Source organism: Mesoplodon mirus, assembly GCF_964341445.2.
Source record: "Mesoplodon mirus genome assembly, chromosome: 6".
In the NCBI taxonomy this organism is placed as follows: Eukaryota; Metazoa; Chordata; class Mammalia; order Artiodactyla; family Ziphiidae; genus Mesoplodon; species Mesoplodon mirus.
This window is the reverse complement of record NC_138982.1, coordinates 15,213,672-15,237,832: the sequence shown is the minus strand read 5'-3', so window position 1 is coordinate 15,237,832 and position 24,161 is coordinate 15,213,672. Positions and strand designations below refer to the sequence as shown.

Below are 24,161 nucleotides of genomic sequence, written 5' to 3'. Positions count from 1 at the left end.
GCCCTTGAAGGGTCTAGAAAGACTCGATCTGAGGATCAGGACAGACTGAGGTGTGGGAGCTCCCAAGGATTTGGGGCTGTTAGAGACCCTAGTTATTATTATTATTATTATTATTATTATTATTTTTTGCGGTACGCGGGCCTCTCACTGTTGTGGCCTCTCCCATTGCGGAGCACAGGCTCCGGATGCGCAGGCTCAGCGGCCATGGCTCACGGGCCCAGCCGCTCCACGGCATGTGGGATCTTCCCGGACCGGGGCATGAACCCGTGTCCCCCGCACCGGCAGGCGGGCTCTCAACCACTGCGCCACCAGGGAAGCCCAGAGCCCCTAGTTAAATGGCTAGGCTGTAGTGCCTAGTCATCATTTGTGATATATATTTTTTGTAACAAAATGCATTCTGAGTTCCAAATGACCAATTTACAAAACGACTTTAGGACTACAATCCTTTAAAAAAAAAAAAAGAAGCAGGGACTGCCTGTTCCATATTAATTAGTAGTGATGATTCACAACACAGAAGGGGTTCTTTAATACACACAAGCACTCCATTAATCAGGACTTGATTGCATTTTAAGTTCCCTCCAACACATTTGACTTTTCATTTATTTAATGAGAGGGAAGAGACAACTAAACTTCAATTTGCTGTGCATTGAATGGCCATTAGATGACAAGGCATTCATGAAACGATACTGTAAGTCAGTGGAGGAAAAATAACTTTAAAAATATCCTCTCTCTCTCTTTTTAAAAAAAATTTTTTTGAGGAACAGACAGAATTCTGTAATGCTCACAAAGGAAGAAGCAATTAAGACTCTGATTCAGTTAAGAAGTTATAAGAGAAATATAATTTGAAAGCCTGGAGGCACTAGACAGTTTGAGTTCTGGCTTTGTTTTTGTTTTTGTTTTTGTTTTTTTTCATTTTGAAAGCAGTCACTGTTTATTAACTGACCAGATTACAGAAGTAATCATGGTAGATACCTTAGTTCATCCTCCTACTAAGCCTGTTGCTCTGGTCTTCCCTGTTGCCAGCATCTCCACCTTCAACAAAATGGGTGGTCATTTTCTTCATTCCACCTCGTGAAGACAATTTGAAGGGCCACAGGAAGTTGTTTGCTTCTTTGAATGCAAACGTTTTCCAACAGTATAGATCTCCTGAATCAGATCCTCCATGCAGATGATACTGTATTTGCCAAGAGATGGGGCAATAAACACGTTATCTGTCAGGGCAATTCGCTTCTTGTTGATTTTGCCGTAACCCTGTTTGTAGATCAGTTCATTTACTGACTTCAGGTCTGGGTACCTCCAGGCAATGTATGGTTCCACAATTCTCAGCATGTTAATTGAAGCCTTGTTGAGCTTCACAAAGGTGCCATTGAAAATCTGATGGAGACGGAGAAGCTGCAACACCTTTCGAAACTTTGGGCTCACACCACTGATACCTCTGATCCTGATGACAAACGCCAATTTGGGTTCCGTGGGTACGTAGAAGTTGCCGGCTTTTCCTGCCATCCTAGCCATTCGAATTTCAGTTTTGTACAACTGCCTGTATTCCTTGTGATAGTGCTTAGCTTTTTCATAGATAAGCTTCCTCCTTGCCTTTCAAAGCATATTTTGGGCAAATTTCTTTCTCAGGCGCTCGATCTTAAGCTCTGCGAAATTCTTTCGCTTTTTCTTAAGGGTTTCTGGCACAGCAGGAACCTTCTTTTTCTTCTCTTCCGCACCCTCCATGGTTCCAGCTGGAAAGAGCTGAGTTCTGGCTCTTTTGTTACAACTCAATGACCTTTGGCAAGACACAAATTTATCTGAACCTTTGTTTTCTTATCTGTAAAATAGGAGATCCAGTAAGGCTTGTCTGCCAGTTCTTACAGAGTTACTGTGAGATTCATGTGTGACTGTACATGTGAAATTGTTTTGTAGTCTGTAAAGTATTATATAAATATTATTCACTCTTATTGTGACAATTGAAATACTAATAACTTTTAATTATTTTGACTAGGGGGAAATGTCTACAGTCATATGGTCAAATTAGGAGTTACTGTATGGCCGACACTACATGAGAATAAATGCACCCTCTGATCCAAGATTATATGCAAACATATATATATATATATATTTTTTATAAGCCAATCTTTCTTTCTTTCTTTCTTTCTTTATTTATTTATTTTTATTTGCTGATTTGGGTCTTTGTTGCTACGTGTGGGTTTGCGACGAGGGGGGCTACTCTTCGTTGTGGTGCGCGGGCTTCTCATGGCGGTGGCTTCTCTTGTTGCGGAGCATGGGCTCTAGACACACACAGGCTTCAGTAATTGTGGCTCGTGGGCTCAGTAGTTATGGCTCACGGGCTTAGTTGCTCCGCGGCATGTGGGATCTTCCCGGACCAGGGCTCGAACCCGTGTCCCCTGCATTGGCAGGCGGATTCTTAAACTCTGCGCCACCAGGGACGCCCTCAAATATATTTTTTTAAAGGAAACTTTTGTTGTTTTTAAGCATGTGTGAATTGAACTCTTGCCTGTAGGGTCAGCTCTTTGTGGAGCAGCATTTGCCTCCTGGGCCCTCCCTCCACCCTGTCTTGGTTTGGCTGGTCCTCTCCTCGTCTCCTTGGCTCCAAACCACGGTTGACTTTTCTTTACCAGGCACGAAAAGTGACCTCACTTGAGTCTGGACAGTTCTGAGACAGAGAGATAATAGTAGAGCTTGTATATGCTTGGCTCCTGTCAACATGACAAATAAGACAGGGGAAGAGAGGTGGCTTGAACAGCTGGTGTAACCAGATCTGGGACTTATTTGGGTAGAGGGAGGAGTTGAATGACATCGTCAACCAATGAATGTCCTATCAGGTGGTAAACTCTTCCAAGCTCGGCTTGAAAGACCACTTCTGGTTCTGCACATAGTGGGCAGCCCAATATTTTTTCTTTAAAACAAATTAAAAAAAATTTTTTCCCCCAAGTTTATATACATATATAACACACACACACACACACACACACACACACACACACACACACACACACATATATCGGATATAAGAATATGGGGCTTCCCTGGTGGCGCAGTGGTTGAGAATCTGCCTGCTAATGCAGGGGACACGGGTTCGAGCCCTGGTCTGGGAAGATCCCACATGCCCCAGAGCGGCTAGGCCCGTGAGCCATGGCCGCTGAGCCTGCGCGTCCAGAGCCTTTGCTCCACAACGGAAGAGGCCACAACAGTGAGAGGCCCGCGTACCGCGATGAAGAGTGGCCCCCGCTCGCCGCAACTAGGGAAAGCCCTTGCACAGAAACGAAGACCCAACACAGCCAAAAATAAATATAAATAAATAAATTAAAAAAAAAAAAAGAATAATACATAGCACCTTGAAATTTCCCCCCAATCACTGCTAATTAGTTCTTTCATCACACCCAAAATAATATTAATAATATGGTTTGGGCTTCTGAGGGTGATGATTCAATTTCTCTATCATGTGACACATTTATAGATCTACACAGATCTAAGTACATAAAGAGAGACATTCATCTATGTATTTTATTTTTACATAGACATTTTATTTTTTGGTATTACTTTATTTTATTTTATTTTTTTGCGGTACGCGGGCCTCTCACTGTTGTGGCCTCTCCCATTGCGGAGCACAGGCTCCGGATGCGCAGGCTCAGCGGCCATGGCTCACGGGCCCAGCCGCTCCGCATGTGGGATCTTCCCGGACCGGGGCATGAACCCGTGTCCCCTGCATCGGCAGGCGGACTCTCAACCACTACGCCACCAGGGAAGCCCTTTTGGTATTACTTTAGCATCTTATTTTTTATTCATTTCCCACCTGCCTCAATGTTTTTGAACAAAGTTGTAATTATGGTATTCATTAATACTTGCTTCTGGATTCTTTTCATCAAAAATTATTAAAAAAAATTTTTCACATTGATATACTGTCTTCATAAGTACTACTTCAGATAGCTACCAAAAATTCACTGGATATATTGAGCCGTCACATATACTTAACCAATCTCATGTTAAGTGTTTAAGAAACTTCTAATTTTCCCCGACTATAGATTATGCTGCAACTGGCAACTTTCCAATACAGCTGCTAGTTAACCTCCAAACCACGCTTTATGCTGTTAAGCATTTTCTTTTTCTTTCCCTTTTTTTTTTGTGGGGAGGGCGTGCTACGCGGCTTGCAGCATCTTAGTTCCCCAACCAGAGAGTGAACCCACATGTTGGCAGTGAAAGCGTGGAGCCCTAACCACTGGACTTCCAGGGAATTCCCGTGTTAAGCATTTCCAAAAGTGTATTTTTCTTTTCTAAAAATATATTAATTAATGAATTAACTAATTTTTCCATTTAAAATTATTTTCTCCAGTCCAAAAAAAAATACATACGTATAGTAAAAATACTAAAGGATAAACAACTCGTGCACAGTACCCAAGTAAAGACTAAATCTCAGAAATACCTTCTTCCTCTTGTCCAACTGCATTGCTGAAGTAACAGATAACATTAGGCAGACCACAGTCCTATCCATCATCACCGTCATCATCACCTTTATCAAAATTATCTTCCTTATGATCATACCAGTGATGCATTTTTTAGGAACACCAAAGTGAAGCCTGACAGTGAGACCCGCATGTGGGGAGAGTAAATGCAAAACTGGGTGGCAGCGCCAATCATTTTAAGTATTTGTAAACTTGCCATATGCTGGACACTGTGGTAGACACTTGAGATGTGGTAAATTATGAATACACAAGTACCATGTCAAGGAACTGGTCAACTCTTAGCCTCCTGTTGAAATAATCTTCTTCAACAGTTTTCTGGACTCTTTATTATTCAAACCCTTATCTATTCAAAGTCCTTGTCTGTTTTGTTCCTCTTCAGTTGCTAATGGTGATTCTGCTCTGGGAATTTTCTCCATACTGGTTCAGCAAGTCCAGGCAGGTTCTGCCCCAAGGGCTCCTGGCCTAGAGTCCTTTAACAACTCACTCACCCCACCAAGTTTCTGACCATTCGCCTAAGCTGGAGTCATCCACTCAGGCCAAGTCAGTGATTCAGAGCTGAGAAAAGCAGCCTGTGGCTTTCCTCAGGCAAAATGGCAGGCAACAGCCACTGGGCTAGGCTAGTGTACTGGACACTCCTGTGTGGAGAACACCTTGTTAGGCATGGGGAAGAGAAAAAAGAAACTGAAGTCCTCTTAGACTTGTCCTCCAAGAGCTTGCAATCCTTTCCAGGAGCTGAGTCCCTATGCAGTGCCAAAATTACGTGAATGGTGAGAGGGTACCTTACAAACTGTTAAGAGTACACCAGTGGGTGCTGGAAGAGGAACAGGCAAAATCATGTGAGGATCATCATTCCCTCAAGGAATTATAGCCTTCAGAGAAGCAATTCCATAAGGAAATGCAGGATGTGTCTAGCCCTGCAGCTATTTACAATCCAGTTGGCGAGGCAAGAGATACTGAGGTAAAAGTTAACATAGAATATAAAGCAGTGTTACGTGTGATTATGTGTCAAGGGAGTGAAAAAGACAAGAACAACCTGAATTGAAGGGAAAGGAGGGATGGATGAAGGTTTGACAATGGAGTATGGAGGACAGTGTTGAGCAGGGTTCAAACAGAGAGATAGGTGTAGTGAAGGGCCAGGCCAAATGTGCTCGGGCCAGAGCCTAGCTGGAGCAGATGAGGGACGCATCTGTGCAAACATTAAGGTCAGAAAGCTGTGAAGATGGCAGTGTGTTGGGAGTCCTTGGGTGCTGGATTGATAGCTCTGACTTTTATTCTTGTGGGTAGTTATTCAGAGCTTGTGAGCCAGGGAATGACATGAAAATGGGAGGCCAGAAATGAGGGACTGGAGGGAGAGAAACCAATTAGGAGGTCACTGCAAGGCTTTGAAGATAAGGTCCTGTTGTGGGAGTGGGAAAGGAAGGATGGGCTTGAGGGACATCAGAAGGAAGAACTGACAGTCCTTGCCGTTGATTGGATATGGACAGAGGGGGAGGAGAGATGGATGACTCAGGGAAGCTTTCAGTAGGAAGAGTGTTGAGGGGAGGTCTTGGAGGCTGGAGATCAGCTTCCGGTGCAAAGTCTTTGCAAGTAGAAAGATTTACATATCGGCAGGGTGTACTCTCAATAGATTATCTTATGAAAAGTGTGGAATTTCTTCTCTATGAAATAGGTAGGCAGTAGGTATCTCACTGATTAAAAATGACAAAACCAAAGAGCAACTCCTGGCTCAAAGGAAGGGAGAGTAGAAAAAAGCACTCCGATCTAGGATGACAAACCCTGGGCTAAGTCCCAGCATTTCCCCCCCCCAAGAATTCATTTCACTTATTTGGACAAAATACAGGCATACCTCGGAGATATTGCCAGTTTAGATCCAGACCACTGCAATAAAGCGAATATTGCAATAAAGTGAGTCGCTCGAATTTTTTTGGTTTCCCTGTGCATGTAAAAGTTACGTTTACACTGTACTGTAGTTTGTTAAATGTGCAGTCGCATTATGTTTAAAAAAAAGACAATGTATATACCTTAATTAAAAAATACTTTATTGCTAAAAAAATGCTAACCGTCACCTGAGCCTTCAGTGAGTTGTAAACTTTTTGCAATAGCAACATCAAAGGTCCCTAGTCACAGGTCACCATTAGCAAATACGATAAGAAAAAGGTCTGAAATATTGTGAGAATTACCAAACTATGACGGAGACATGATCTGAGCAAATGCTGTTGCGAAAATGGAGCTGGTAGTGTTGCGTGATGCAGGGTTGCTACAAACCTTCAATTTGTAAAAAAAAAAACCCCCGCAGTATCTGTGTAGTGCTACAAAGTGAGATATTCCTGTACTTTAAAACTCACTGGACCAGTCTCCTTACCTGTAAAATATTTGTCTATTATCTATTTTATGGGTCTCAGCCCAAATCACAGCCATTATTTATTAAATACTTTAGCATGTAACAGAATTTGTGTTAAGAACTTTATCTGTAATTTCTTATTTAATCTTTAGAATGCCCATTCTGCATTAAAAAAATTCCAAAATTTAGTAGCTTAAAACAATATTCATTTTATTTGTTCTACAATCTGGGCTGGGCTGGGCTGGGCTCTGGTTCTACTGGTCTTGATGTTGGTCACTGATGCCCTTGCAGTCAGCTGTTGGGCCGGCTGGGGGCTGGGCTCAGCTCTGGTGCTGGATGGCTGGAGTTCTCCCTGTCTCCACCTATTTTAGGGCCTCTTCCTCTGCACGTGGTTTCCCCAGCAAAGTAGTTGCACTTCTTCCCTAGTGGCTCAGATCTCCCAAAAGTACATAAGCAGAAACTTCCACACTTCCCTTGGGGTTAAAAGAGGGAACAAGCACAGATGCAGGGCTGCATTTTCCAGGTGAAGGCAAGTCACTGGCCCAGTCCAGATTTAAGTGGGAGGGACTCCATAAGGGTGTGACCAAAAGAAGGGTGGTCCATTGAAGGCCAGCCGTGTCACAGACTACCACACCTTTATCTCCAATTTGTAAATGAATAATCCGTGATTTAAGGGAGGTTAAATTACTTGCCCAATGTACAGAGTAGAGCTAGGCATTTCAAAGCTCGCGTTCTAAATCAGTGGGAACAGATAAAATGTGTATACAGTCGCTCCTCAGTATCAGCAGGGGGTTGGTTCTAGGACACCCCGCCCCCCACCAACCAAAATCTGAGGATATTCAAGTCCCTTATATAAAATGCCAGAGTGGGCTTCCCTGGTGGCGCAGTGGGTGAGAGTCCGCCTGCCGATGCAGCGTACACGGGTTCATGCCCCGGTCCAGGAAGACCCCACATGCCGCGGAGCGGCTGGGCCCGTGAGCCATGGTCGCTGATCCTGGGCGTCCGGAGCCTGTGCTCCGCAACGGGAGAGGCCACAACAGTGAGAGGCCCACGTACCGCAAAAATAAATAAATAAATAAATAAAATGGCGTAGTATTTAAATATAACCTACACACATCCTCCCATATACTTTAAATCAGCTCTACATTTCTTATAATAACTAATACAATTAAATGCTATGTAAATAGTTGTCAGTGTGCCACAAATTCAAGTTTTGCTTTTTGTAACTTTCTGGAATTTTTTTTTTTTTTAATCCACAGTGGATGTGGAACCCAAGGATACAAAGGGCCGGCTGTAATTTGTTTTAATCTAAAATCCTGTGAGGTGGGTACGGTTATTGTTTCTAATTTACAAAGGAGAAAACTCAGGAATAGAGAGTTTCAGTATCTTGCCTCGCGTATTTTCCTCCAGAGATTCATTATGCACTTACCGGTTACACCATACTGCCTCTTATGGGCAGTACCTGATATACACAAGGCACCTGTAAATGTTATTTAATCTGAAACTATTGTTTGAAGCACTGAAGCAAATCTCTTTGGCCATCCACTATCATATAGACTGTTTGGGAACTGGGAGTTTTCCCTTTGAGCTATCACGTGATCAGAGCAATTTCCATTTCAGGCATCTACTTTGCCCTCCACTATCTATGTCTTGAAGTCTGGCAAGGAATGAGGGCATCCTTGCCCACCAACCTCAATCCTGATTCTCCCTAACTGATTAATCTCATGGCTCCCTCAGCATCTTCCTCTGTGCAGCAGCCAGGAACTCTTCACAAAGCAAGACCTTCCTTCCTGGGTGAGGACCTTCCTGGAGTTGGGCTGGCCTCCAGGTTGCATCTGTTCATCAAGTGGCTTCTGAATTAGTAACCTTTCGGTCCCAGTCACTTCCTCTAGTTCCAGAGCTAATTTCCCCATTGTTGCAACTGTGGTGGCTTCTGACGATAGCTTGTAAAGATGCTATTTCCCATGGAGTGACCTGTAGCAGCTTCCCCTTCCCTCTGCTGGTCCTATGGGCAGAGAACTTGCTGATGGGAAATAGTTCCAGAGTCTCCTGAAGGAGCCATGCTCTGCTCACCTTTGACAGTGACCCACATGACTGTTTCTCTCTCAGGAAGTCTTGATTTTCCCATCTGTGGGGCGTTTGGAATCAGAGCACACCCTCAAACACAGATAATGGGGGGTGGGCTCACTTAGGTGGCCCCTGCTCTATTTTGGGCACTGACAGGGAGAAGCCATTCAGCGAATGTGCCCCAAATACTCTTACCTTTTCCAAAGCAAAACTATGGGGTGGCCTTGTCTTTCCCATAAACTTTCCTCCTTCAAAGCAACTCCAGATTTTAATTTTGACTTTGTTCCGCCCTTATAAAACTGTGAAGGCACAATACTTGCACTTGATACAATTCTATTTTATTTAACAAAGAGGTATGTAGGCAGGTATGTCTTCGAAGTGCTTTACACATATCGCCTCATATGACTTATTTCATAAACTTATGTTTGAATCAATTGGGGTCGGGTAGGGACTTTCTGAAGCCTGACTTACCTCGCAGCCACTCTCCCCTTCCCCCCAGTGGAGAAGGGACAAGGGAAAGAAGGAATTGAGCTGCTCCGGAGGACCAGGCCGCCTCCTACTTCCCGCAGCTGTCTTGCCAGTCTAGATCTAGCAGGGGGTCTCCACCCCTCGCCTAGATCCAGTCGGTGGGCGGGTGGGTGGTTTTTTCCGGGTCACTGGCGCACCCTCTTTGCTCCCAGCCACCTGTTCCGGTTCCATCCCGGCTCCAGGCTCTCTGGAGGGCGTCAGGGACATTCCAATCCTCCCACTACCCGCGCGGATGTCGCGGGAGAGGAGGGCACGATCGCTGTCCCTTTCCAGCACCCAAGCTTTGACCAGGTTTCTTCTCAACCTCTAGTGACCTGAGTCACCCTGGAGAGGAAAACAAGGATTAATAAATGGTTTGAAGGTTGTTTACAATGAACCAGTTGGCGAAGCCGCATCCCTAGCGACAGAGGCACTTTCTGGGCACCGTCTGCGCACGAGCAGACAATTGAAAGCCAAACAGCCGAGATGCCTCCTCGCCAGACCAAATATGGTCACAAGCGCTAAGTAGCCTCCCGTGGAAAGGCTGGCCTCGCTGGTGTCTCCCCGCGCCGGGGCTCACCCGGGCCCGCCCTCAGGCAGAATCACGGATCAGTGCAGCGCTCCGGCGCTCCCGGCCTCGGCACCCGGCACTAAGGGAGGGCGCGGCGCCCAGGACCGGCCCTTACTCGGTCTGGGCCCCTCACCCGCGTGCCCTCCGCCGCCCCCAGCCTTGGTTTCGGTCCACAAGTCCTTGATTAAACAGGGTCGGGCCACTTTCCCTTTGATCCCGCCCCAAGTCGGTGGTAAACTCAAAGGAATGCAGATCCAGGGCTCCGCGGGAGAGGTCCGCGCGACCAGGAGGAGTGGGTGGAGGGCACCCGTCTCCTCTTACCCTGCAAAGTACCCAGCACGCCCAGGGGTTTCTGGAGCCGGGGGTGGGAGGAGGAGGAAGAGAAAGGGGAGAGACGAGCGGGGGCAGGCAGGCTGGGGACTTGGAGGTCATGCATAATTCAACAGCTCAACTTTCGGCCCCGCCTCTTTCCTGGGAGTGGGAGTTTGCTCCAAACTTTGTTTATGGGACAGTCCGGGAGCCGCGGCGGCCGCGCTGTCTGCTTCTCCTCCGCCTCCTCGCGGAGCGCGAGCGCCTGAGGCCAGTTCGGGGGATGTAAGAGCAGAAGGCCCTCGGCTGCCAGGCACCGAGTCGGGTCAGGATTTGCCAGCCGGGCCCCCGGCTCCAGGCCTGCAAGCTCGGGACGCACCCTAGCGACCCAGGCCCGACGGCGAGTTCGGGCGGGACGGCGGCCGCCGCACGCCCAGACTCGGCTTCGCTGCGCGCCCAGGTAGTGCCCGCTGGCGCGCGCCCGCTCACCCGGCACCACTCCAGGGCGCCCGGCTCCTCGGGCTTCCGGAGTTGAGATGTCTTGGAGTTGGCTCCGGTTGAGACTTTGGGGGTCTGACTGCCCTGGAAAGTTTCGACCTGTCCTTTGCCACCAGCAGTTCAGCAGCGTCTCCAGTGCAGTTAACTCCGAGCAGCCACCCCATCCCCCCTTTCCTGGTAACTTCTTGGCTTCAAGAAAGTTGCATAATTCTCGAGGCCAGGAGGGACCCCTCCCCCCATCCGGCTGGTCTTAACTGCTGGGTGTCTGGGATCCGAGGCAGACACCTATCTGTCTCTTTTGCTTTTTCTCTCTATTCTCCCCGCCGTATCCCCCTCTCCGACCCTCCATAAAAGGCTAATCTGACCTCCTTTCTCCTTGCAGAAGATGAATCCGGCCTCGGCGCCCCCTCCGCTCCCGCCACCCGGGCAGCAAGTGATCCACGTCACTCAAGACCTAGACACGGACCTCGAAGCCCTCTTCAACTCGGTGATGAACCCCAAGCCCAGCTCGTGGCGGAAGAAGATCCTGCCCGAGTCGTTCTTCAAGGAGCCTGACTCCGGCTCGCACTCGCGCCAGTCGAGCACCGACTCGTCCGGCGGTCACCCGGGGCCCCGGCTGGCCGGCGGCGCCCAGCACGTCCGCTCGCACTCGTCGCCCGCGTCTCTGCAGCTGGGCACCGGCGCGGGCGCTGCGGGCAGCCCGGCGCAGCAGCACGCGCACCTCCGACAGCAGTCCTACGACGTGACCGACGAGCTGCCGCTGCCCCCAGGCTGGGAGATGACCTTCACGGCCACTGGCCAGAGGTACTTCCTCAAGTAAGTCAGCCTGGAGCTAGGGGGGGACACAGAGTCACGATACCCAGAGTGTGCACGCTTGTTATTGAGCGTGTGCGTGTGTGCGTGTGTGTGTGTGAGAGAGAGAGAGAGAGATGATGTGTCTGTCACCTTCCACGGTTGTTTCCCAGACATCTGGGAGGCAGGAAGTAGGGAGTGAGTCTCTGGGTGTTGGAATTGTAAGGGATCAGAAACTGAGTCTGGTGAAGTTCTTCCAGGGTTCTGGAAGTCACACGAGATTTGGGACATGGAAACTCTTAGAGGTACAAGAAAAAAAAACTTTGGGGAGAATTCTCATGAAACACATAGGTGACTATGCCCTGCAGCTGGAGTACTGATACAGCCTCCTGGACCCAAACTCTTACTCCCTTCCCTGCCCACTCTAAGTCAGATAATCAGAGCCTGGTCCACTGGGATATGACACCAACATAAATGCTAGAGCAGATCTGAGGCTTGGTGAGGAGAGGGACTCTTGGTAGTGTAGGTGGTCTCCAGTCTCTCCATTCTTGGGAAAAGCAGTCTGGAAAAGTGAACGCTGCCTGGTAGGACTTCCTGGTGACGTGATGACCACACAGCACCTGTGATGTAATTAGTAACTGCCTGGTGAAGTAGTTGTAGGCTGGACAAATCAATTGTGTGGAAATTGGGTCGGAGTTTGATTATGTCGCCCTTGGTAACCTAAAATACCATCGAATCCGGAGCCTGCTTTGTCATTCTTCCCTTCCCTTTGTTCCAGCTTTTTGATGTAATGAAGTTTCCATTTGAGTGGAATTAGACTGTATAGGAAAATATATTCATAGGCATAAAGAAGATTGTTTCAATTGTGGTACCCTAAAATAATTATATTCTGGAGGAGAAGCCAAGCTGGAACTTGAAATGTAATTAGTGAGGTTATGGGGGGTCAGGCTATCAATGGCCTGGATTGAAGGCGTGCCAGCTGGACCACTTGGTCCAGGACTGCCTGCACTGACTGGCTGTTCACTGCCGTGGAGGGAAACTCCTCCGGTAAGAACTTGCCTTGAAATTTATGTTAAAGCCCATATTTCTTTGATTGAATAGCTTTAGTTTAGATGTTAAGATGTTATGTGCTATTTTAAAGAGATAATCAAGCCTTTCTTTGGCACTAATATTTGATTGCTGTGAGAGGACCCTAATAAAAAGTCCAGAACGATGGATGAGGCTTATAATAGCCAACCATTTGACTCATACTGGTGGCCAATTATTCCTTTCCCATCCCAAAGCTGTTGGTGTCTTGTGCAAGGAGGAATGCTTTATTCGTTTGCTGGGGTTGATGCATTGCTGAGAAGCCCGTGTCCTAAAACAGACTTGATGGTCATTTTAGTCCACAGCTGGTCTTCTCCTGGTTTTTGAGTGACAGTGTGGACATGTACTCAGTGCTTTGATTTCTTTTTCTTAATTAATGAATTAATTTATTTTTGGCTGTGTTGGGTCTTCGTTGCTGCGCACAGGCTTTTCTCTAGTTGCGGCGAGCTGGGGCTACTGTTCGTCGTGGTGCGCGGGCTTCTCGTTGCAGTGGCTTGTCTTTGTTGCGGAGCACGGGCTCTAGGTGCGCGGGCTTCAGTAGTTGTAGCACATAGGCTCAGTCATTGTGGCTCACGGGCTTAGTTGCTCCGCGGCATGTGGGGTCTTCCCAGACCAGGGACGGAACCTGTGTCCCCTGCATTGGCAGGAGGATTCTTAACCACTGCGCCACCAGGGAAGTCCAGTGTGGAAGTCCAGTGCTTTGATTTCTAAATGGTTGGTGGAATTCAAGTATGTGATGTAATAGCGTGACATTTTTCTAAGTGTGATGATATTGTTCCAAAGGATGGCATTAGTTTGTATACTGTATAAAGATCCAAGTAGCATCTTATATTGCTTTACTTAAGTAAATGCAGTTTTGAATATCTTACTGTGACTTTTATAGAAATGGACTTAGTACATACAAGTAGAAAAAGACCCAATAGTTTCTAATAATTTTGGAGGTTATTTTTGGTCCCTAATGATTTTTGAACTGTGTTTATAAATATACACACACAAATATATATATGATTGGTATATGAATATATATATTCATATATTGGTATATGAACATATATATATTCAAATATATATATGATTGGTATATCCCTTTTATACAGGCTTTCAATGATTGGAGTAGCTCTAAAATATGTTTGTGAAACTAGGTTAAAAATGGAAGTAAGCCTTGGGTTTAGAGAAAGTTGATCTGCTCCATTTGCCTCATCCCCCCAACTAAAAGTCACTCCTCAGTCCAAAGCTGGGTGCATCTTCATTTCGCGTTGGATAGTCAGTAGAGACAACAACTGGAAAAACGTGTAAGCAGTCGGCCTGTAGGCTTGATCTGATGCTATCCCTGGAAATCTTTTGGCCAAGTAGCTAAGGGAATTTAAGACATTAAGTCACTGTGACTTTTGTTTTTTGTGATAAGCAATCTGCCAGGAGTTCTCTGAATTTCTTTTGGAGCTTTGTTTAAAGTTGGAATAAGATAAATGTTACATGCCACACTTTGTTACACAGCCTCAAAAAGCAATGTGTTTTGGTGGATTTAAGTAGAATCTTGGAAAATGGTGGCAACTACCCCTGAATTAATTTTCATAAAATCTACCCATGACTTTGCCACATCATCTGTGAAATGGGGCTAGCAGTAGAATCCTATTCTTGATTTTGTCAGGAGTTGAGGGCTTTATAATCAGAAATCAAAGTATTTTATAATTGACAAGGTCATTTTCTTGGGGGGAAGGTTAGAAAACTGAAGCCAGGGAAGGGTATTGACATGACTTGGGGAATGCCATTTGTGGTTATTTAATGGTGGACCCTGGACTGGCCCTCTAATCTGTTGTCCTCTACTTAGGGAGCAGTTTTCCATTTTCCCCACTCCCACCTTTATCCTCATGTCACTTCCCCAGCTGAACAATTGAGCTTTATGGGATACAAAGCCTGGACATCTAAGAAGCTTTAAAAAACCTTTTTGTCATTTTCTCAGGCAAGATTGTTCCTAGGTATATGGTGTAATCACTTTCTGGTACCTGTTACAGGGCACCTTTTCTAAGCATTCACGCCTTCCCTGTGGTGTGAGGGTAGCATTTAACAATGGGGAGGATAGAATGTTAAAACGCACGGCCTCTGAAGACTGCATTGTTCCTGCTGTTCTCTACAGCTCATAAATCAGGCTGGGGTGTGTAGGTGTTGGGCTCTTAGCAACTGGCACACTGACTCTGAACACTGATCACATTAAAATTTTAAAAAAATTTCTGGTTATAAATGGAATACATGTTTGGTGTACATAGACCAGAAAATAGAGAATTATAAAGAAGAAAGTGATCTGGATTCAGTAGAACTTTCCATTCTTGTAGAAAATTTTTATTTGAATAACATATTCTATAAGAAAAATTATCCCCACTCTTAAATATAATTCCAACTATAACATTTGCTGCCACTCTCAATTTTTAGTAATAATTTTAGTGTTTTGCCTTTTCTGAAATGTGTGGTAGAAAATTATTTTTGTCAAAGTGATCTGTGCAGTTGGTAACAAACCCAATAGTATAAAAGGACTTTTGTTGAAACACAATGGTTTCCTTCACCTTCTCAAGGCTCACAGAGGGAACCTTTCAATTTTTAATTTTTATTTTATGTTTTAATTAAAAAAAAATAAATTTATTTATTTATGCCTGCACTGGGTCTTTGTTACTGCTTGTGGGCTTTCTCTAGTTGCCGCGAGTGGGGAGCTACTCTTAGTTGCAGTGTGCAGGCTTCTTACTGCGGTGGCTTCTCTTGTTGCGGAGTACGGACTCTAGGCGTGCAGGCTCAGTAGTTGTGGCGCATGGGCTTAGTTGCTCCGCCGCGTTTGGGATCTTCCCAGACCAGGGCTCGAACCCATGTCCCCTGCACTGACAGGTGGATTCTTAACCACTGAGTCACCAGGGAAGCCCCTTTACGGTATTTCTGATTCCCCATTTTGTAAGTCAAGGAGGTTTGGGTGGCTATCAGTTCCACAATTTGCTTTTTGTTAGTGACACCTTAATATTCCAAAGCTCTGAACCCATAACCAATAAAAGTTTTGTGCTTTGTCCCCAAATTGACTTTTTTTTTTTTTGCGGTACGCGGGCCTCTCACTGTTGTGGCCTCTCCCGTTGCGGAGCACAGGCTCCGGACGCGCAGGCTCAGCGGCCATGGCTCACGGGCCCAGCCGCTGCGTGTCATGTGGGATCCTCCCGGACTGGGGCACGAACCCGTGTCCCCTGCATCGGCAGGCGGACTCTCAACCACTGCGCCACCAGGGAAGCCCCCAAATTGACTTTTTTATTCATAAATTATTCTTGAAGTTGAAAAACTGGAGGCAACATTTAATATAATTTATTGCCTCGTGTATTAACATTGGATCTTAGACTTGCGCATTGTGTCTGGTGTCAGGACTCCTGGGACACTGAAAGGAGCATATATCCAGCCCCAAAGTCATAGGGAGTCTTTCTTTTCACTCTTCATCAGTTGTTAGAATTTGTGTTACCTTTTAGTTTCTTCATCTTTGGATCTTGACTTTCTTAAACATTTTTTCCTATTATTTCTAATTGCCTTTTTATATGTTTATATACTTAATATACTTATATATAAGTATACTTATATACTTTTTATATGTTTATATATTTGCCTTTATTATGATCTCAAAATTTTCCAGCCTCTCAATCCCCTGGGTCCTGTCAGGTCTCCTTTCCTTAAGCTTTTATGCCCAGATTCCCTCATCTTTCTGTTCCATTCTTGTTGCTCCTTAGCTCTACAACAGAGCTGTCATCCTAGGGCTTCTCTTTACTTCTTTCCATGGCTAGGAGTGCTGTTTGTCTTCCTCTTTTTTGGTTTATGCTCTCATTTTGCTGGAGTACATACTTGAGAAACTTATTTTTTAAATTAATTAATTTTTGGCCGCGTTGGGTCTTCGTTGCTGCACATGGGCTTTCTCTAGTTGCGTCGAGCAGAGGCTACTCTTGGTTGTGGTATGTGGGCTTCTCATTGCGGTGGCTTCTCTTGTTGCGGAGCACAGGCTCTTGGCTCACGGGCTTCAGTAGCTGTGGCTTAGTTGCTCTGAGGCATGTGGGATCTTCCCCAACCAGAGATCGAACCCGTGTCCCCTGAATTGGCAGGCGGATTCTTTTTTTTTTTTTTAAAGAGAGATTGCTTTTATTATTTGTTTGTTTGTTTGTTTGTTTGTTTATGGCTGCGTTGGGTCTTTTGTTGCTGCGGGCGGGCTTTCTCTAGTTGCGGTGAGCAGGGGCTACCCTTGTTTGCGGTGCGCGGGCTTCTTATTGCGGTGGCTTCTCTCATTGCGGAGCACGGGCTCTAGGTGCGTGGGCTTCAGTAGTTGTGGCACATGGGCTCAGTAGTTGTGGCTTGCGGGCTCTAGAGCAAAGGCTCAGTAGTTGTGGCACACGGGCTTAGTTGCTCCGCTGCGTGTGGGATCTTCCCAGACCAGGAACGGAACCTGTGTCCCCTGCATTGGCAGGAGGATTCTTAACCGCTGCGCCACCAGGGAAGTCCTATTTCACGGTATTTCTAAAGATTAGATAACATATTTGAAGTATCTGGTACATAGTAGACTTGCAGTACAAGTTCGTTCTTGCTTCCCCTTGCCTCCCCACATGCATATGCTGTCTACCTGGCCAAAATCAGATGCAGAGACCTTGCTAGTAGGATAAACTAATTTTGACTCTCAGTTATAGTTTGGTGCTGAATGAAGCCTGGATCTGGAATTGCAAGCTGGTTTTTAAAATTGTAAATAAAGACTGAGAATCAATTTTCCTGTTAAAAAACCTAAATAGGAATGCCCACCACAGATGCCCTTTTGCTGCAGCATCTTGGGCAGAGGATATCTAACCCCTTCTGAGGAGGGTCTACTTTCTGATTTTTGGAATCTGGCTTGTACCTACTAGTGGAGCCCCTTTTGTGTGTGGGAGGGGGAGTGAGATTGAGAAGTGGGGTGAGAGGAAGAGGGGAGGTCATTGACATTGGTTGGTGACCTGCTCTATTCCAGAGGAGGCAGGGAGCTATCAGTCAGTACTTCCCGGAGAGGCAGCACCAGAATCACCCATGGAACACACTCCTGACACATGTGTAAGGAAACTTGATTCATAACCCTAGGTGCTGTTCACACGTGCTTGTAACTCTCACGGTGACCTGTGAACTGGTACCTATTATTTTCTCCTTTTACTGTTGAGGAAACTGAGGCACAATAAGGTTGAGTAAATGGCCCAGGGTCACATAACAGGCGAGTGGCAGAGATGGGATTAGAATTACGTGATTCTCACACCTGTACTTCTGCACTTGTACTGTGCTGCTTCATGTCAGGTACATGCCCATAATTAGGCCCTGTAACTAGGTATCCTTGGTGACCAGATAACTTTGGAGTGGTGGATGGAGCATTAGAGTTTGCTTCTCAACGCAGTCCGGGTGATCAGATTTGGAGCTCTCAGTGCTGGAGAGAGAGAGAAATGATGAAACAAACCAGAAATGGATCGTATACCTACAATGACTATTTTTTCTTCTCATTGAGATTTTCACCATTAATAAATCCATATCATTTTACAGGGCACACAGATGTGACATGGAGGGCGGATGACCTAATTTATGTCAGGATTGGGTATGTTGCTGAGGACTTGTTGAGAGGGTCAGTTAGATGTTAGTAAAGTAGCTTACAGGAAAAAAGCTTACTTCTCATTGTCTTTATAATTGCAGAGATTGATTAGAAATACATTGCTTAAAGGGTTGATTCAGTGTCTGTTTTTGTTTGTTGACAGATTAAGACATGCAGGAATTACGCCCTTACTTATCATCTCTGCCTTTCCCATCCTCCCTCAGAAATATCTAACCACAGGAGAGGATGGTGGAAGTAAATGAATCCACCAATCCAGGGGATCATTTTTTTTAAAAGGGTGATTTGGAAGACTGAGGACTGAAGTAATAAACCTTTTATTGAAGGGGAAATTCTGAGGGGATGGCCCTTCTGCTGGTCTGTGGGGGACTGTGAATGTTTTAGTGTATTGAAGTATCAGCAGAGCAATGTTTTCCAAAGTGTGTTCCTTGGAACCCTAGTCCACTCAGACACTTTGTGAACAAAAGGTTCCTGGACCAATAAATAGACTTGGGATATGTTGCAGGCTCTGTCCCTCCTTGGAATTTCACAATACACGTTCAAGACTCCAGAGTCACTTGTTACAAAACTAGTTTATTTTTAAGCCAATATTTCACAAGCGTATTTGACTTTTGAACATTTTTATTCCAACTATTATCTCATACTGTCCACCCAGGAATGTCCTGTGGACTTTGGGAAGCGTTTTTGTGACTTCCATTGTTATTTCTCTAGTTGAGAGTTTCATGTTTAAATCAAGTTATAGTTTTTCTTTTCAGTGTGCTTTGTGTAGATGTATTATGTTTTCATTTCTATTTCTTGATTTAACAGTTAGTTACCAATGCTTAGAGATAAGAAATGGCCCTAAATATCAGACAAGTGGGATATAATACATAAAAACCCAATAATTATGGTACATTGTGAAAGGGTCATAATCCTGATTTTATTTTAAAAAGTGTGTGTGTGTCTGTCTGATAGAGGGTTACATACTAAACTGTTCGATGGTCATTTGTGGGATTATGGAGATTTTTCTTGTCTACGTTTTGCCTTTCTGTATGTTCCAAATGTCGCATAATAAACATATTTCTTTCTAAATCGGGGGAAGGGGGGAGTTATAAAAAACCACAGGAGAAAGCAAGCAAAGAGGCAAGGGAAGATGGAGTGGTAGATTTGGGTAGGTGTGTGGGGCATGGGAGAGATCTCGTAGCCTTAGCTCAGTAACTGAAGCCTGGAGCTTATGTTACTAAGGAGATCCTCTCTGGGAACTGCTTGTGTTTTTCTTGTTTTGGGTTCTTTTTCTTTCTTTCTTTTTAAAAAAAATTTTATTGAAGTATAGTTGAATTACAGTGTTGTGTTAATTAATGCCATACAGCAAAGTGACTCAGTTATACATATGTATGTATTCTTTTTCATATTCTTTTCCATTATGGTTTATCACAGGATATTGAATATAGTTCCCTGTGCTATACAGTAGGACCTTGTTGTTTATTCATCCTATAGATACCAGTTTGCATCTGATAATCTGTTTTGGGTTATTTTCTTTAGAAATGAACACAGTAATTGCTATAATCTTAACCAAAAATTCTCCAGAAAAGTCAGGATAAGAAGTAGACTTAATGGCAAATCTTCTGAATTTCCTTCAACATATTCTTTATTTGCATACACTTCTTCCTCGACTTCTAGATTTTATTGAATGTTCCATCGAGACCCAGCAGATGATAAAGGGAAAAAGGATGTTTGCTGTTAGTTGAAGCGAAATCAGGAATATATGCAAAGGAAATCAGGAATATATGCGAAGTGCTTTGCTCTGTGCCTGGCACAGTGAGCAGCCGTGAAGGTTTACTTACTCCTCTCTTGTTCCTGGTTGAGATGGTGATGGAGGCTGTGCTCTCCCAGGGCCTTACCTTTGTGCCATCTTAAAGGTCTTTAGCCGTTTCAGCATTTACAACAAAAAATCATTGCACTCTTCTTGTGTGCCAGCGCAGTGCACTGCGCTGGGAGGGGAGAAATGTGGCAGCTTTTCGGACCTCAGGCAGCTGACAGTCTAGCTGGAGAGACGTGGGGAAGACAGACAAAACCAGGCTAAAGAGCCTCCTTCTGACCTGTGTGCAGCTGCTCTCCTGGGTTGGAAGCACTTTGAGCTGTGTCACAATAAGGCTGTCATTTCTATTATGGTTATAGGTCTGAAACTTGCAGCTGGGCTGACCGTCTTTTGGTTTCTCCCATTGGCTGTACTCCTGGCCTCAGGAACTTGGCACAAGCTGCTACCTGTGCCTGGAATATTATTTCCCTGCCTTTTGCCCGGTTAATGCCTACACTACCTTTAGGCGTCACCTTAGATGCCAGCCCTGCAGGGGTTTTTGCCTGAGCCGCAGCCCCCGCCCTGGCTTAGATGCTCCTGCTAGGTTCTCCCACAGCCCTCTGTGTCTCTGCAGACGTAGCGTTGCTGCTATAATACTATCATTGTGTGGTTTTTTGTTTTTGTTTTTGCTTTTTATGGCCGTACCGTTCAGCATATGGGATCTTGGTTCCCCGACCAGGGATCGAACCCTCACCCCCTGCAGTGGAAACCCAGAGTCCTAACCACTGAACTGCCAGGGAATGCCCCATATTACTGTTGATTTATTTCTCTTTCTTACTACACTGTAACCTCCATGAGGGCAAGAATGATGTTTTTCTCGCTTGTCATTGTATAGCCTGAGCACAGTGCCTGGCACATAGGTAGGTGCTTGATAAGGAAAGGATCCCATAATATTTTCTTTTAAATCTTTGCAAGCTTGCACCGTGGAATTCTTCATAGGAATCTGCCGTGTTCAGGAATGTAGTTCCATCAGGTCTGTGCGCATCCTGGATTGAAAGTTTAGAATCCTAGCTCCACGTACTAAATGCGGTGGAGAGGAAGATAGATGAAGGGTGGGTGTTCAAAGAAGTCTCTGTAGAGGTGGTTGGGCATAAATGGAGTCTTGAAAAATGGGAAGAGTGTGGGCAGGTGAGCAAAAGGGCCTTTCAGGAAAGAGGGGATAGGAAGAGAAGTGCAGAAGCAGAAATGCTAAGGGTGTATTTTTGAGGCCAAGAAGAACCTGGCCTGACTTAGCTTGAAGATAAGTATTGGTTGTTAGATGACCATGCATCCCACTGAGCTTTAGAACCTCAGCTAGGATGGGTACACGGACCTTTCACTAGTAAATGCCAGCTTCCTCATCCCTTCATTGAGATCCACCAATCCTAGAGTTATCTGAATGAAGCATAAGACCCCACCATTGTCCCTTATGTTGAGGTCTTCCTAGTTCTTTAGGGAACTAAGCACTTTATACTAACGTATGGGTCTGAAATGATAGTGCTTTCCTAGCAAAGCAGCCATTCCTCTGTCCATCCATAGATCCATTCATTGGTCATATATTTAATTTAGCCTGTGCAGTTCCACCATAGTGGGTGGTCTTTGCTCTCCAAGTTAGTGGGGTACGGAGCTACCCTCGACTCAGGCCCATCCCCACTGAATCTGCCATCTCTGCTTGTACATGAATAGCTTGCAGGTCTGGTTGTTCCCAGAATACTCTTGTAGTTTGGGATGAGGCTGATCACCTGGGCACAGACAAAATTGAGATTCTGGAACCACAGTTAATCCACCGAAGCCCACCTAGGCCCTGAGCAGCCCATGGCCTCCCTCTCAGGGGAATCCTTCTGAAACTCTTAGTGAAGCCCACTGGGAGCTTTTTCACACTCACGCATGCATGATGCTGAATCACATGTTAATGTTTTCAGATGACTTCACATTAAAAAAAAAATTTCAGATAGGTAATAAATACATGTAAATGGCAAAATTTTGAATAGTACCAAAGCATGTACTGTGAGAAGTCTCTTTTACCCTCCCTCTAGTCCTCTGGTACCCTCCCCAGCATACCAGTTTCTTTTGTCTTTCCAGAGAAACTCTGTGTGAGTACAAGTATGCATATGTATATGTAAATTAAATGTGTATTCCCACCTAGACTATTTTCAATACAGAACAAATGGTACACACTCTTCTGTGCCTTCCTTTTGTCATTTAGTATATCTTGGTGTTTATTCCTCTTCTGTACATAAATATCTGCTTTATCTCTTTAAGGACTACATAGTGTTCCACTGTATGGACGTACAATGAATTTCTTAAACTGATCCCCTGTTGATGGACACTTAGATTGTTTCTGATTTTATTTTTAAGTATAAAAATATTATATGCTCAGGGTTTCCCTGGTGGCGCAGTGGTTGAGAGTCTGCCTGCCGATGCAGGGGACACGGGTTCGTGCCCCGGTTCAGGAAGATCCCACATGCCGCAGAGCGGCTGGACCCGTGAGCCATGGCCGCTGAGCCTGCGCGTCCGGAGCCTGTGCTCCGCAACGGGAGAGGCCACAACAGTAAGAGGCCCTAGTACTGCAAAAAAAAAAAAAAAAAAAAAAATTATATGCTCAGCCACTACTGGAGGGAGGAAAGTGGAAAATAGATTCTTCTGATTTTCCCTGGATCCCTATTTAGAGACAACTGTTGTTAACGCTTTATCTAGAGAATTCTTTGCATGAAGAGCAGAGACTCTCTGGCTCCTACCTGATTTATTATCTATCTAGCTTATCTGTTATCTAATTTCTCTATCATCTACTGTTCTACCTATTAACCAATATACCTACCCTTCTTATACAAGGGTGATACATGGGCTGGCAAATGCACTGGCCAGTTAGATGGATGCCCAACCAATTGGAATGAGTGGCATAGCAGTGTGAAGTACCTGATCCTGTATCTCAGTGCTACTCAAAGTGTAGTCCATAAACTGACACCAGTGTGCTAATGTTATGGGCCTGTGATGAGCTAGATACAGAAGTCCAGAGCGTTTAGAAACTTTTATAGCAAAATAACATTGCTGTGACATCTAAGCACATGATCAATGGGATTGCCTTGTGGAACAGGATAGTTTGGGTGCGTCAAACTTGTGTGATAAGTCACATGTGGCCTGAGCTACACACAAGCCATCTACAATAGGACCACATACTTGGCTTGACGGATTGAAAATAAAAAACACTAGTCCTTTACCACAGATAGTTTGAGAAGCACTAATCTGTTCCTCTCTCCTTAATTCTATCTGTCTATCTATCTATCTACCTGTCTATCTATCTATCATCCATCCATTTACCTACCTATCATTTTATTTTTCCATTCACCCTTATAACTATCTTTTAGATATCAACCAACTAATCAATCACACCTTTCATTAACTTAAGAATAATCAACCAAAGATGTTGAATAACGAGTCTCAATATGGAAACAAATTCTATGGCACAAAGGTTGTATATGATTAATTTTTCAGTACATAATATATTTTATGTCTTTGTGGCCCCCTACACTAACTCTTTGTTTTAAAAATATGCTTTGACACACTTCAATTCTGAACACTGAAGATAAATTCAAATTCTGTTCTTTTTGGTGACTGATTTACCTGTAAACATGGCTAGCTATAGACTCAGTAATTAAAACATGGTTCCTAAGCCAGGGATTGTGGATTCGTGTCCTACCTGGGGTGCCAAAACAAAACAAAACAAACAAAACATGATGACTGGGGAAAAATACATATGCTGGATTGTTTATTAAAATATATATTCCTTTGTGATGGCTTTTCTGCAAATACTGAGATATGAAATTTGTCTTTCTCCCAATTTGTCCATGGAAAACCTTTCTTGGCTTAGATGTTCACAGGTTGAGGAAGCACCTGTGATAGTCCATCAAAAGTAGAAAACACAAGCAAATGATAAATATAACCAAAATGAACAGACATAACTTTTACTGACTTGATTTTATTTTTGGATTTCTTCTTAAAGATGGCTTTTTGGGAATGCCCTGGCAGTCCAGTGGTTCGGACTCCGAGCTTCCACTGCTGGTGGCCCAGATTCCATCCCTGGTTGGGGAACT

General features: G+C 44.8%; 1 protein-coding gene and 1 pseudogene across 2 annotated transcripts in view; one reads left to right on the top strand and one right to left on the bottom strand.

Annotated features, from left to right (window-relative positions):
* Nucleotides 1–717: 717 nt before the first annotated feature.
* Nucleotides 718–1,722, bottom strand: LOC309806575 (large ribosomal subunit protein uL30-like; annotated as a pseudogene). Its single transcript has one exon. The product of its transcript is annotated as a large ribosomal subunit protein uL30-like (transcript).
* An 8,663-nt stretch (nt 1,723–10,385) lies between these two features.
* The window catches only part of WWTR1 (WW domain containing transcription regulator 1), a gene marked incomplete at its 5' end in the record, with an annotated part of 136,762 nt that continues 122,986 nt past the window's right edge, over nt 10,386–24,161 (top strand). Inside the window, 5 exon segments of the mRNA XM_082625565.1 lie at nt 10,386–10,415; nt 10,417–10,489; nt 10,492–10,545; nt 10,548–10,549; nt 11,145–11,578. Of these exon segments, the coding sequence (XP_082481691.1) occupies nt 10,386–10,415; nt 10,417–10,489; nt 10,492–10,545; nt 10,548–10,549; nt 11,145–11,578 (593 nt within the window).